Source organism: Carassius carassius, chromosome 49 (assembly GCF_963082965.1).
Source record: "Carassius carassius chromosome 49, fCarCar2.1, whole genome shotgun sequence".
NCBI classification, from domain to species: domain Eukaryota; kingdom Metazoa; phylum Chordata; class Actinopteri; order Cypriniformes; family Cyprinidae; genus Carassius; species Carassius carassius.
The window spans coordinates 8,469,607-8,485,118 of record NC_081803.1 but is presented as its reverse complement, the minus strand read 5'-3'; the positions used below and the strand labels follow the sequence as shown (position 1 = coordinate 8,485,118).

Sequence of the window (15,512 nt, the reverse complement as noted above, 5' to 3'; positions counted from 1 at the left end):
AAAAAATGATACAGGAAAAAGTCCAATATTTTTGTGTTGTTATGTCTCTACCGCCCCATCCCTCCATCTCCCCCCTCTCGCTGGCTGTTTTTAATAAAACACTCTAAGTGAGCTTTATTGCTGTGTTAAAGAGGGCAGGATCACAACTATCTTTAATATACAGCCAATTACCAAACACACACACAAACATAAGCACTCACACACATACTTATGTACACACTAAGACAGGTACACAGACACACAACTTTGTCTCTTAATCATAGCGGGCAAACATTAACAAATATTCAATCTGTATACACCCACACTTCAAACAGCTGAAGATGAAAATTTATGGTAGGTTGCCAGTTACCTGGGAGAGGTGAAAATATGAATGGAAAAACATATTTTAACTTTATTTAGATTTCATACAACATTTAGACTTATTCAGCTCTTCATTTACAATTTATCTTCCTTTCCTTTGTTCTTTTTTCAAATAATGGGTTTAGGCAAAATCTACCAACATACCTCATATAGGCTATCTGACAAAAAAAAAAAAAAAAAAAAATCTCTACAGATTTTTTACTTAAGTTGTTTATCTAATAGACCTAGACTAAAAATATTATAAATAGTACTTATTATCCTGAAAGGGAAGAGCAGGGTGTACCAGAAGTGCAAATTGTATTTATTAATAATATATATATATATATATTTTTTTTTACAAATGTTACATGCACAGAAGATATTCATTGTGGGCACTGAATTCAGCTTCAGTAAAGAGGTAATGCAAAAAATTTGTTCTTTGAAAAGTAATCTTAAAATATTTAGGCTTAAGCTTATCTTTATTGATATTGCAATTAGTGCTTTATTACTATAAGTTTAGCATAAATTAATTCTAAAATTATACACACACACACACACACACACACACACACACACACACACACACACACACACACACACACACACATTTCAGCATCATTTCGGCCTTCCCTAGCAGAAATCTATAACCATAGCAACAGTAGCAACAGTAGCTGCTCCAGTGCTATTGTAATTTTTTTTGTGCTTTACATTTCACAAGTAGGCCTATATCACAAAAGAGGTTTGTGAAAAAACTATTTTTGTTCACTGATCGTCTTTATACAAAAGACTCTTCTGCCAGACCTCAAAAAATTACATCCTGAAAATGACTTAAACTTCTAACAATTCCCGTAAAACTTTGTTCACCTTGAAAGTCGGTGATGATTTAGCAAAGTGAATAACACACGAGCTGTACGGTCTGTTTAGACTTCAGGATGTGCAGACATGGTGCTTCACCACCGAGAGCCATCACATCAGCACATCGCAGCTTCAAACACTTAATCTGCCAAGTAAACAATACTTACTAATTACCTATTAACTAATTACTCTGCATACAGCATCTGAAAGCAATCAAAATGACATTAAGCGAGTTGTATCTCCTGTCCACTCCCTCCCCTCCCTCCCTCCCCTGTAATGCGAGAGTACCCTGCTGCTCCAGTAGGGGGCGTCAGTGCCGCAGGTGGGTGGTGGGGTACACACTGCTCTGGGACAGCTGGCTTAAGCCTTCAGACCCCATGAGTCCTCACACTAATCAGCTCAGAGCAGCCAGAATCAATTAGCACCAGGAGGGGGGGGGGGGGGGGGGGGGCGATCGGGGGGAGACCCACACCTGGCATGTCTCTCTCCCTCTCTCTCCCTCTCTCCCTCTCTTTCTCTCTCTCTCTCTCTCTCTCTCATCTAACGCACTTGTCCATTCAGTTATCCATCCATCCATGCGGATCCTCTTCTAACAGAATAGCTTCTTCCTGACTCTATCTCTTTTTCTCTCTCGCTCTACCTTTTAAAGATGTGTGTTAATAACTTTTAAATAGTCTGGCAGCATAGGGCCGCAGGGTTGGTTACTCACCTTATTGCTCTCCTCTTCTCTCTCGTGCGTTCATAAAGTGGCTCTATCTCTCCCTCCTGTTCTCATTCACCTGTACACTCCTTCCCCCTGCCCACATCCATGTCCATATCCCTCTCTCTCCGTACAACAATAGCAAAAAATTAAAAAAAAAAAAACGTTTTGAAAACCATTATGGGATTTGAGAATCTCCCCAATCTATTTCAGCTAATCTATTCCTCAGTGCTGCTCAGCGAGTGTAAATGATATTTTAGCATGTTCATGAAAAACAGCCTGATATATTCACAGTACAGTATTATGGTTCGCACTGTCACCGTCTCAAATAGAAACATTACATTAAAACAAATTGTTGCGCTGGAATAAGGCGCATACTCGCGGCAACGGAAATGTATTTTCCTCTCGCGCAAACTCTATACATCAAGCGAGGTAGCTACAGTATGATACAGTGTGTATTATAAAAGCATGTATCATCAACAAGACTCCTGCACTCTTTTTTGAACACACACACGCAAGCAATAAGTAGTCGGCCCGAAAAGTGATTTATAAACACATATAATGATAAATCAATAGCGTCTGCGCTTCAGAGTCGACAGAGACGCTGACCAGCAGGTGTCAGTCTGCGGTCCAGCTACCGTCCGCATGGAGCAGATGGACGGAGAGGGCAACTTTTCAACTCCGAGCGGCGCGGACCGCGCAACCTTCTCTCGCCTCCCCTCGAATAACGAAACGGGAAAAGTTGAAGGAGCAGAGGGATGGAGAAAGGGATGAATCGAGGAGAGAGAGTTGAAGATAGCCTTATACTCTCACACTAATTGCGTTTTCCCTGAGTAGAATTGAGTTCCAGAGAAAGAGAGAAAGGCCAGAGGCTTTTCATAATTGTATTGACAGGAAAATGAATATGATGAATGGCGTTCATTCGGCGCGGCCAGGATTTATTGTCTTATCCTCCGGGCGTTAATCGCTCTGAAAAGTGGGGTGGAGGGAGAGAAAGAGGAGGAGAAGGAGATGGAAAGGGAGAGAGATAGAGAGAGAGAGAGAGAGAGAGAGAGAGAGAGAGAGAGAGAGAGAGAGAGAGAGAGAATAACTAAATTCCGAACCCCTGTCCTGACAGTCCTCTCCCAAACTTATGTCAACTTGCAGAACCCCTTCATTACGAACTGTTCTGGACACATGGAGCCCCGCCCACAAGCTTTGATTGACACCTGAGGCTCGCCGGTCCCCGGTGGGACATTTTGAATGCACCGGGGGAAAAAGCTTTTGAATTTTATTTTATTTTATTTTATTTTTTTGCATTAAAAAAAAATCCGATTGAAAGTTATACGTGGGATTTCAGTCAAAGAAGACCACAGAATCGTTAAAAAATGCCTCTCTGTCGCTCTGTTTTTTTTCACATTCGGTTCACACATGCGCGTGCACACACACACACACGCACGCACACACTCACGTCCCAGATAAATCTGGTTGTGGATGCTGTGAATCCAGATGAATGCTCAGCTCATAAAGTGTGTGTTTGAAAGCCATCCATCATGGATATGTCAGAAAGAAAAGAGCAGAAAGAACCCTCTCTGAGTGTGTGTGTGTGTGTGTGTCCATTGCTGTGGCTCATGAGTGCTGCTGGTTTGCAAGAGCTTTGGTGGATACTTCTAAAACTAACTGTGAAGCGTACATTTTTAATTTGGTAGAAAGAAGGTAGTAATGAGGAATTAATCACAGTTTTCCTTTTATTGAATACATGCATGATATAACAATCAAACCTGTATGCCTTTATTTTGTCTTTATTTTGTGTTTGTTGTCCATAAAATGAAAGTCAGTTTGGGTTCATTGTTGTTTTGGACCCCACTGACATTCTTCTTATAAGTAAAAACAGTTTCCCAAAATATCTTCTTTTGAATTCCTCAGAAGAAAGAAAGTCATACCGTTTTGGAATGAGATGATGGTGAATAAATGAACTTTTGGGAGAACTATTTTACACAGAATATGCTAGTTTTTATAGTATAGTAAAACATACTCCAATAATCTTTAATGTACAACTTTGAAACGCACAAACTAACAATGAACTATAATTCTAGAGCATTTATTATTGTTTATTAATATTAATGCATTTTTATTTGTATAATTTAAAATTCATTGGATGAACATACGTGAAAAACTATAATGAATTAACAAACGTATACTAATAAAAACTGTTAAAACAGGATGTTTATTGATGATAGGCTATCTAATGCTAATGCTAACACTCCCTAACTGAACCTCACCATAAAATGTTGCCATTGTTTTTCAGTGTCCGCAACTAGCACCGTTATCCCTTAAATCCCACAACAGCCTCGTGTTGGATGTCAGCACACATATACTCGAGACAGCAAACAACATTAACAGAAGACCCTATAAACATCATCAAACCGGTAGAAGAGTCCATAAACTGTGCTACAAGTTTCTGTCACCACTTAATGTAACTTCAAACTGACAGTTAACTCTGTAAACAGACGAAAACAGCTTGGAGGGAAAACAACAATTGCTATTAAAAGAAAACAGGACTAAAACTAAACCCCCCAAAAGTGACAAAACATGAAATGAACGGACTGGAAGTGAGCGGAGATGGATGAGACATAGGAGGAGACAGCGATGCCTTGGGCTATGCTGAGAGACGGTGTGTGTGTATGTATAAATGTGTGTAGGGCAGGTGGGACTGCAGGGAGACTGGTGGCTCAACAGCTTGCTCCACCCTGAGGGCCCAGCGTGCTGGGAGGAGCAGGGGCTGTAGCCGAGGCCTCTGCCAGCGAGAGGGGCAGTAAGACTGGTGGCAGCTGGTCCACGCTCCCTCCCCTCCTGCCGGCAGGCAGCAGGCAGGGTGAGAAGGTCAAAAGGCAGTCATTAGGAAGACAAAGAGAGGCACAGCGACACACTGCATAATCGCCTTTTATTGAGTGCCTCTGACACGATTCACAGCGAGGCTGACACCGACGCCACACACGCACAAAACAAACACACATGAAGGCTCACTGTATCAATGCACAAGTATGTACACACAGACACATATGAAGAGAAAAAACAATGTACATGTAACATAATTAAGCAAAATAATTAAACTGAAGGTGTTTAAGAAGTAATAATTACAAGTGTCCCAACAAAAGTTATTCTCCAGGCCTTTTTGCAATGGCTCCTGCAGTAGCCCCTTTCAAACATGCACCCCCCAACTCATCTGACTCTTCTCATCTACCATTAAAGCGAAACAGAGCCACGCACTCAACCATCAGAGCAGCGGTTCTGCTCTCCACATGCCACAGATCTGCCATCCCCTCCGGCACACACAGTGTCAGACTGCTTTCCATGTACAGCGATCACATCTGCCCGTTTTGATGATGGTTTTACCTGCAAACCAGTTAGAGCAATGGATTCTGTATGGGGTCTGATTTGGTTGTGTTTTATATTACATTCTGTGATCATCCAACGACTGCCACTGATGTTCATTTGATTGATCCTGATGAGAATACAGAATACCATGTTATTTAAATGTAAAATAAATACTGAATAAATAACAAAATACTCTTAAATAAAAGATTTAACAAATATAAATATTACAGTTATATTAAAATATTAGATGTTATTACATATATTAATGTTAAATGGCAAAATAATTTTATATGATAATTATAATAATTGTAGAAATGTTAACATTTAATTTCAAGATTAAAATGATACTAAATTAAATGCATTTAAAACTATAAAATATCTTAATATTAAAGCATAAAAATAATATAATATTATTAAAAATGTAATAATACATATTATAAATTAATAATAAATGTATAATAATAATAATAATACAATATTTTACTATATAAATATAATGGAAAAAAACTTGTATGCCTTCACTAAAATGTCAATTGTTATAAAATGTATATTTTATTATTATATAATAATGTCTATTATAAAAAGTGTTTGTTGTCCATACAAAAGAAAGTCAGTGCAGACTGATGTTGTTTTGGTCCCCACTGACTTTATTTTATTGATCTGGAAAGGAGTATGAATATCATGTTATTTAAATCTATGATAAATGCAAATAAATAGATGTAAATATTAAAATGTTATAAATATATTAGATACTATAAAATATGTTAATGTTAAATTGCAAAATAATGTTACATAATAATGATAATAACGACAACAACAACAACAACAATATAAATACTGACATCTCATTTTGCAACAAATGCAACCTTTTTTTCTTCAGATAAACCCATTGAGATTAAAATAATATAAATGTTTTAAATTAAATATGATTAAATATATGAATATCAAACCATAATATATTATATAATTTTATACAAATATATCAATTTTATAGTATAAATAATGTTTATTTTCTTTTCAAATTTAATAATACATATATTTAATGTATAATAATAATAATAATAATAACCATAATAATAGTAAATCAATATTTTACTATTTAATATTAAACAAAACTTGTTTAGTTTGTGGATTATTTTCGATTAGTTGGGGGAACCTAGGCAGTACTGTTTTGTGTTACTGATAAAGCTCATCAAGGCAGACAGAATGTGGAAATAATAAATGGCCATAGTGAAGCATTTACAAGACCACAGTCTTTGCATCACATCAAACAGGGTCCAGTCAAACGCATATCCAGAGGAGCACTTCCGATTGCGGCTCATTTCTCCACAGCGTGGTGTGTTAAACTCTCTCCATCTCTCCACTCAATAGAGCATAGCTCATCTGAACACTGAGCAATAATGAGGCACAGAGATGAACTTGTGAGTCTGTGTGAACCAAAGTGAGCGAGCGAGAGACCTCTGCAAGAGGAGGGGGAGAGAGAGGCTATCCATTTCCTCCCTGGGGCAACTCCTCTTTGGCTCTTTGTTGCTGAAATGCTCCCAGTGAGCAGGTTACACTAAAGCCTGCTCTATTGTCTTAAACAGCTGTGCGTTGCATGTTCTCTCTCTCTCTATTGCTCTTTTTTCAGGTTCCTCAATCAGGGGCAGTTTTAGAGATCTCTAAAGGCAAAAGCCTGTGGCAGTGCTCCCCCTCACCCAGACACACACACACACACGGATCTGCTTCTGTTTACACTGTCCCACAGTAGGAGGTCTTTCCTGATTTAGCTGCTTTCTAATACTTCATATAGAATATGCAGATGAATAGATTCTTATTACTAATAAAAACAATAAAAACAACAACAACAAAAAGCCATGAAAGACCAAGCATAATAATTATAGTTGATTGTATGCTGAATAAGAACAATAAGAAAAATATGTTCTAGACGCAGTTTACAAAGTCTAAGCTCTGGCATCTAAAAACAAATGTCTGACTGTATTTTTCATAAATCTGTCTTGTATATTTCAACATGCAAACTGCTAAAATTACAATGTTCTTTTGTAAATTGATCTCAGTGTAGAAACTGCTCATATGGTCTTATTTGATCATGTTGTGAAAATGTAAATCTGTTGGTTGGATATTTGTGGGGACAAATACAGTAAATATGTATATATCTGTATTCAGGAGAAAACCCCGAATAGCATTTAATTGGATAATATTGAAAACTACTTGATATGAATCAGTTAGGGGAGACAGGAAAGGGAAGTGTTAGTCAACCTCTGTAAGTTACTTGTTACTTGTAACTCTATGTGTGTGTGTGTGTGTGTGTGTGTGTGTGTGTGTGCCCTATATGTCTCAAACATTTTATAATATTCCATATTTATCTTCTGCAAACTGAAGTAGTCTGTAACTGTCTAAACTGTATAAATTAATGACAGGTACAAATATTGCTGTTGCAAGTAAACCAATTATAATACTTAAATGTATACTTTTGTAAATTAATCTATAATGTGTTGTGGTATTCCAATTTACTTGTTAATAAAATAATTCAAATAAAAATCATTATGCCAATCCCATCAGAACCCATCATAATTATTTCTAAAAATTTCATTTAAATGGTAAAAAATAGAAAAAGGCTCAATTCTGAACAGCAGTTAAAATTTGCAACAATAATTCAAATGCGTAAACATAACAAATAGTGCCTGCTAGTCACGCTCACAATGTTGGCAAGATCTTATCACACAGAACTAGTATCATCTTGATCAGGTTGTCATGCTTAACTTGACATTCTTCATCAGTATTTAATTTTCCACCCAATCGTACGTTTAAATACCTTAGAAATATGAGTAACAGACAGGAGGGGTTAAAAACCGGACACACATTAACTGTACAGAATGGGTCAGTGTAAAAATCCATATATTATATGACTAAAGATTACCCCCCCCCCCCCAACAATTTAATAAAAAATGTTTTTATGTTCTACAGAAAGAGTACACGTTAATTCAAGAGGGTGATGCACATGTATACTGAATCAACTGTCCTATCAAGAAAAAAAAGAAAGAAAGAGGCATACATGACACACCATGTAAACTAAATTAAAAGGAGTTCTATTACAAGCCCAAGAAAAATAAGCAAGAACAACAAGCTGAAAAACAAAGAAAAGCCATAAAGGACATTAGGTGCGGAGCTTTATATAACATTTGAGTGAATATTTCATGGGCAGAGAGATAGAGAGAGACTCTAAACTTTCATTAAGCAGGGTATTTCGCTGGGAGGGAATTTCGGCGCCTTTCACTTTTTCTTGGCTTTTATTGCAATAATACAGATATCTCTCTGGCTCCCAGCCCCTCCTCATTCAGCCCATTTCCTTCCCGCCGTCTCTCTCACTCTATGCTTTTTAAAATATAGTAATAAAAACATACTAGATCCTTTTTAAATGCACTATTACTTATCATGGTCTTTTCATAACGTGGCATCACAGGTGTTTTAAAGCCGCTATAAAAGTACATCATTTATTATTCAAAAGCAGCGTCGTCTTTTTGCATATTATCTGAGCGCTTTTATACTGCGGGCTGCCAGACTCCCATTTAAAATGTTCGGCAGAATTGATAACGGCAGACACGCGCAATAAAGACAGCGCCGGGGGCAGGGTGGTAGCGCGCCCGCTCATATGCAGATCCCGGTAATTACTCCAACAATTCGCCAGCCATTCCTTTATTTGCTCTTTGAGCGAGGGATTTCACGCTTTTAATTCGGTTTTCATCAATCTATTGATTCTCGGCTGTTAAATTGTTTGCACGGGTCAAAGATAAGAAAGTGGGTCGAGTTCTCCTCCGGTGCCCTGCCAGGTGAAACCGTTTGTGTCCCTCAATCAGGATGTTTATGAGTGCATTTCATAACCCCCCAAAAGAAAAGGTTAAATTATAGTTAGCTACATTTAGACCAGAACCTATTTTGACCTTTTCATCGATGTTCAAAAATATAAAAATTCACATTTAAAGCGCATTTGAAACTGAAAACCTATATATTATTTGTATCGCACATAGCTAATAATAATAACACACACACAATCTATCTATCTATCTATCTATCTATCTATCTATCTATCTATCTATCTATCTATCTATCTATCTATCTATCTATCGTAAAAACAGAGCGAAACAGTGACCATGGGTCAGGCACCACGGGAGTGACGTAAGCGTCTTCAGCCACTGGACAAGGGCCGAGCTCCCGGGGGAACGAGGCTTTTTGGCGTCAGCACTCACTAATGGTCAATTAAAATATCAACTACTTCAAAGTAAACGGATTTGCTCCACACCAGCTCCCACTCCCTGAAGCTAATCAAACGCGGCGACCAGGCCAAAAGAGCATAATCATTTTTATGTGGCAGATTACGAGAAACCACTTAGATGCGCTGTCATAAGATCACACTCACAAGGGTGTGCAGCTCTCCAAGCGCCAGCAGTGCAGGCTCCTTTAGGGGCACAGCTGTGAAACTGACGGTTTCCGGATGCAATAACTAAAGAGCATCTAAAAGTCACTGAAACGATCCTGGGTCTACCTGCTTTATAATTTCTAAAGGACTAATTCCAACAGAAACAAAACGATTTACTTGGCTTTAAGAACACATTAAAAAGTAAAGCTGCATTATAGTAGCCTAATTTGTGAGTACTGTCGAATGCTATCTATATCGGACAAAAATGAACCATTCTTAAGTGAATAATTTTCAGTATGTTTTTTGTTTATTTTTTATACTTTTTAGTAAAAATACTTTTCAGACTTTTTTTAATCTTCTCGGGTTAGAAAGCGCTTCAATTAACATGATTTATAAAATAAATCAGAATTTCATCAGAATATCAGCGACTAAAAATGTAGTATTATTTATATAATTAGTATTATTGATATAATTATCCTTACTTAACGTCTTTTATCTTGATGTGGTATAATTTTGTAAGCAATACTACAGTCCAGCTGCCCCATGGTCAAAATAAACGGAAAGGGATATTAAATTAGTTTTATCTTCGTCTAATAAAGCAGCGAAAGAGTCTAAAGTTGACTGACATATTAGGGAAAAAAAATAAAATAAAAAAAATAAAAGGTAGAGGGCAGCTTTGAGGTCAAATGCACTCCTCTGAATGCTGGAGGCGACATAAAAATTCGATTTCTTTTTTTCATATTAATGCGTGAATTGATAAGTGTTCCTGATTTTAATATATCCTACTGATTAGAGTTTATAGAAACCAGAAATATTATTGAAACATTTAAGTCATCAAATTATACTTTCCTCATCTCATCTGATGAAACTACACTACAAACTTCTTTTTCTACACAAAAGTTAAAAAATTACAATTGATGAGCACTTTATTTTCCATAAGGCCATGGTAGAATCTCTATTAAATACTCAAGAATTTAAAAAGCCACTGATGCATGCAGATGTCAGCATGTCCATAATAAAGATACTTGATAAAGATACTTGACCAATACAGAAATGGGAGACTAAACGATCTGCATTTTAAAGAATGATGTCAAAACGCGTTATGTTTTGTGACTTGTAACGAAATGAAAGCCAACAAGGAGAGGGAGACTGAGCACTACCCAATCAGAGAACAGTAGAGCCCAACGAGTTCCGTGCAGGGATCCAGTTGAGAGAGAGAGTGCCAGAAATCTGCCAAGTCCTCGTGCCAAAAACTTTTTACAAACAGTCGAATGCGTCCAAGCCATCCTAAGTCAAGAACTGAATCTCGAGGAGTAATACATCATAAAGTATATATTAGGAGGGATTCCCTTATTCATAGAGATAGAGTTTTCCATTTTGCAATTCCAGGGCAATACGAAATTGTCTGTGGAATTAACCCACTGTAAAGGTTCGGGTGGTGAGGATGGACCGAGCCCCAAGCTCCAGCCCAAGTGGCACCAGTCAAACCTCACAACCTACCCAACATGAACCCATCAGCTTCGGCATTGACCAGATTCTCAGCGGCACCGATCAAGAATCACAGCAGAACTCGAGCAGGAATAATTCCGAGAGCAACAGCAGCAGCGCGAGCGGAGGCAGTTACCATCTCGGCAGCCCAACGGGAGCGAGCGCAACGCCGTACACGACGCTAACAGGCACTTTTCACGGTATCGCGGCTCCATATGAGGAGTCTAGTCCGTACGGAGTGAACTTGAACCTTGCACACGGAGGAGTGATTAGGGTCCCGGCTCACAGGCCCCTGGCCGCGGCCGTGCCTCCACCCATGGCCAGCGCGGTACCCGGACTTGGGAGCCTCAGTTTTCCGTGGATGGAGAGCAGCCAGCGATTCGCAAAAGACAGGTTTGCAGGTAAACAAATACTCCTATTGTTTCGATCTGTTATTTTAGTTTTTCTAACAAAATCCTCATGGTTGAAGTAATCAGAATCAGGAAATGGTGAATTGACTGCACAAATCACTCAAGTTCACCATTTGTGTTTTATAGCCTGATTATAACAACATAAACAGAATTGTAATAAGTCCAAACTCGAAGTGAATTAGGTTTTAAAATATGTGTAGTTTGAAATGTCGATGGTTTGTAGATTTGTGACAGAGTAAAAGTCAAGCAGACTTCCAACTTATGAAATGTAAAACCGCACTCATTTCTTATATTGGTAACATAACAGACTAAAAAATGTCTGTTTTTTTTTGGTTCTCATTTTAAATATATATATATATATATATATATATATATATATATATATATATATATATATATATATATATATATCGCACGGCATTATTATGAGACAAGAACTAAAACAAAAAAGTACTTAAGCTATTGTTGGTGACACGCTATAATAACATGCTTTATCAGTAACTTTAGGCCTACGGTATTATCTGATGCTTTATCATTAAAGTGCATTTAAACAATTAGACAATGTATTTTATTATAGTCCATATTGAGATGAACGAAGTACGAATTATTCAAATATTCTACATCTAAAAACGACGAAGCCTTTTTAAAGTCTTTGCGAGTTATCGCAACAGAAATGTAGGCATACTCAAAAATAGCATAGATGCACTCTTCATCAGTTGCCATTTTAGTTGTGCAAACTGTGATGCTGTTGCATGTTTGCTTGTGAAAGAATCAGATGGATGAATTGATGGAGTTTTCAATACAGTAAATATTAGACAGTCTGTCTGGGAAACTTGATCCTGCTCTTTCCATAAAGAGGCGGCAGATGAATGGATGCTGCAGAAGAGCTCGTTTTACTTTTATTTGACCTTGAAGAGCGTGATACACCTGTACCGGCTATGGGCGAAATTAAATGAAAAGGACGAGAGAAAGTCAACACCTCAAGATGTTCAGCTTATAGGTCAACGTGTCTGTTAACCGCACACACACAAAAAAAGATTATTATTTTATGTATTTTTATTATTATTTTTTGCTAGATTTTGCAACATCATTTAAGCTCATTTGACACATTTTAACACATATCTTAATAATTATCTAATCATTAAAATCATTGCATATTTTATTTTCATTTTTTTTTTAAAGAATAAACTGTTTTGATTAGCTATGCGGGCATTTGTTTTTATTTTTTCAAATACGTACTGAACATATAGCCTGCTACAGAAATACATGAATAAATTAGTATTGTTATATTTAGTGTAACCGCTCTTTTGCATATGAATGTAAACTCTTACAGTTCAGGCCTATCACATAGATCACCCGCTTTCTTTATTCTGGGTTAAATGGCGAACGCTGTGCCATTAGAAAGACATATCAATATTTCACCAGCTTTAATTATTGCCAACTATAGCTGCGGTAACAGGCGCTCTCTTCTCTGTGCGTTTTAGGTAATAAATAAATTAACAATATAGGTAATAACTTTCATTAGAAGAACAGCTGCTGTTTGTATTTGATGCAACATTAATAAGATAAGTTTTGTGTGATTTTGTTGTACAGCCTATATGTAACCTGAGTAACAGGCCTCTCAACAAATCCTAAGAGCATCAGCAATCCATCTATTTACGAGGGTTTTTAGTATTTATCAATCAATAGCCTAATATAAAATCTAAAAGGTATAGTGCATGAAGGCATAATTTATAATGTTGAGGAACACAGTTTCTCTTTGACTCAGCAAGAGTCAGAAACTTAGGCTTATTTATGCAGCACACAATTACACAAACCTTTAAGCGAAAGCTTATTAAATGCGCAAAACAAACAACAACAAAAAAAAAACAATTTGCTTCCTAACAGTCCTTCTTGGAGAAAAAAAAAAAAAAAAACAAAGCTAGCCCAAAACCAATATTTATATAGAACGAAAAAGTCCTTGATTCTGAGAATGTGCAATGCATCCCATTTTTGTGGGCTTGGACAATCTGTGTTTACAACATTTAAATGCATTTCAAATATATACACTAATACAGCAGAACAACAGTAATATTGTATCTAACATCTTGTATCTAAAAATTACATTACTAAGAGGCAACAAAAAAATATTTTGAATCTTGAAAAGGCAGGTTCCAATTGTGCTTTTTGTCTACTGAGAAAAATTATGTAGTGTGATAAGGAGGTCAGTAAGCTGATTGTCAGACTCTTCTTGACTCACCTTACCTCTCACTGGCTTTTCTCTCCTTATTCACATTTCACAGCAGCCCTGACGCCTTTCACTGTGGCTCGGCGTATAGGTCACCCATACCAGAACCGCACACCACCTAAGAGAAAGAAGCCTCGTACGTCTTTCTCCCGAGTACAGATCTGTGAACTGGAGAAGCGCTTCCACAGACAAAAATACCTGGCCAGCGCTGAACGAGCAGCTTTGGCCAAAACTCTGAAGATGACAGACGCTCAGGTCAAAACCTGGTTTCAAAACCGCAGGACCAAATGGAGGTGAGACCTAGAAAGAAAGTGAGATATATTCATATAAAATGCAGAAATGGGTGTGAAAAATGGTGAAAAACTCAAGTGTGATCAGATATGAGGAATAAAGGCATAAAATCACAATTTCACTAGACAATACCCAATTTTTCTAAACATTTGTCTGGACATTGATAGTGTCCAATAACACTTACTGTGAAATAGGTGCCCTGATTGTTTTACTGTCACATGGTTTTAGGCAGAGTCACTGTAAACAGTAATTATTTGAATGATTTACGTAATAAAAATTCAATTCTGGACATAAAATCTATCTATCTATCTATCTATCTATCTATCTATCTATCTATCTATCTATCTATCTATCTATCTATCTATCTATCTATCTATCTATCTATCTATCTATCTATCTATGTTTAGATAGACTAACCACATTAATGTCTGTAATGACCTGAAATCACTTTTCAGATTTGACCTACTTAGGGCCATAATACCTGTAAGAATTAATGGGAAAATAATGGTGTTGTCAAGAAGAAATATGAATTATTAATTAGGCAAAGGCACTAATGACATGCCGCACTTTGGAGAAAAGGAGGGGCTGCTCGTACATAACACAAATTTAATGTTTAAATAAATATTTACCTTTTGGCACGGTTGATTAATCAATCACATCTCCGCAAACTTTTCAGCTGCATGTGCACATCACGAAATTACAAAAACTTAGATGAATTATATTCAAATCCATAACCTGGTAAAATATTCACACAATTAGTGATTTGTTCCTCAAAGATCTTCATATCTTGATGTAGTCTTAATGTTGGGTCTTGGAATATCTTTCACCCTGTAATTTCATATATAACTGAATATCTGCAGTAAATTTGCACATGATCAAGTGTGTGGCAAATGAAAACCTCTACTCCCCTAATTTTCTCCATCTTTTCCCTCCATCTCATGTCAGGCGGCAGACGGCAGAGGAGAGGGAGGCAGAGCGACAGCAGGCCAACCGGCTGATGATTCAACTCCAGCATGATGTCTTCCAGAAGTCTTTGACTGAATCAGTTCCAACAGACCCGCTCTGCATCCACAACTCATCACTGTTCGCCCTGCAGAACCTACAGCCTTGGGCGAGTGAAGAGAGCGGCAAGCTCGGGGGAGTGACTGCGCTCGTATGAGTACCACAACTCAAGAAGCTAAGGACATTCTCGTTCTTTTTTGATGGACTGGGATGTTGGTTGACCTTATCTCCTTCCTAAAAGACTATTTAATTCCACAAAAAAGTGAGGAACTAATACTGAACCAATGAGCAAACCCATATAAATAAAAAGTTCTGCATCGTATGAGCCTCTGCAGAATAAACCAAGTCCATTTTTTTTAGTGGCGTGTGTGTACAGGGATTTTTCTTTATCCCCATCAGGGTCAGTTTCATTGACAAGGGAACAGG

The 15,512-nt window shown here is 37.4% G+C and overlaps 1 protein-coding gene across 1 annotated transcript; it reads left to right on the top strand.

Annotated features, from left to right (window-relative positions):
* Positions 1-10,897: 10,897 nt before the first annotated feature.
* On the top strand, positions 10,898-15,458 carry LOC132132434 (T-cell leukemia homeobox protein 3-like). Its single transcript, XM_059544802.1, has 3 exons — positions 10,898-11,557; positions 13,849-14,086; positions 15,030-15,458. The coding sequence occupies exons 1-3, from the start codon at positions 11,113-11,115 to the stop codon at positions 15,241-15,243; spliced, it is 897 nt and encodes a 298-aa protein (XP_059400785.1). The 5' UTR covers positions 10,898-11,112; the 3' UTR covers positions 15,244-15,458.
* The last annotated feature ends 54 nt before the right edge of the window (positions 15,459-15,512 follow it).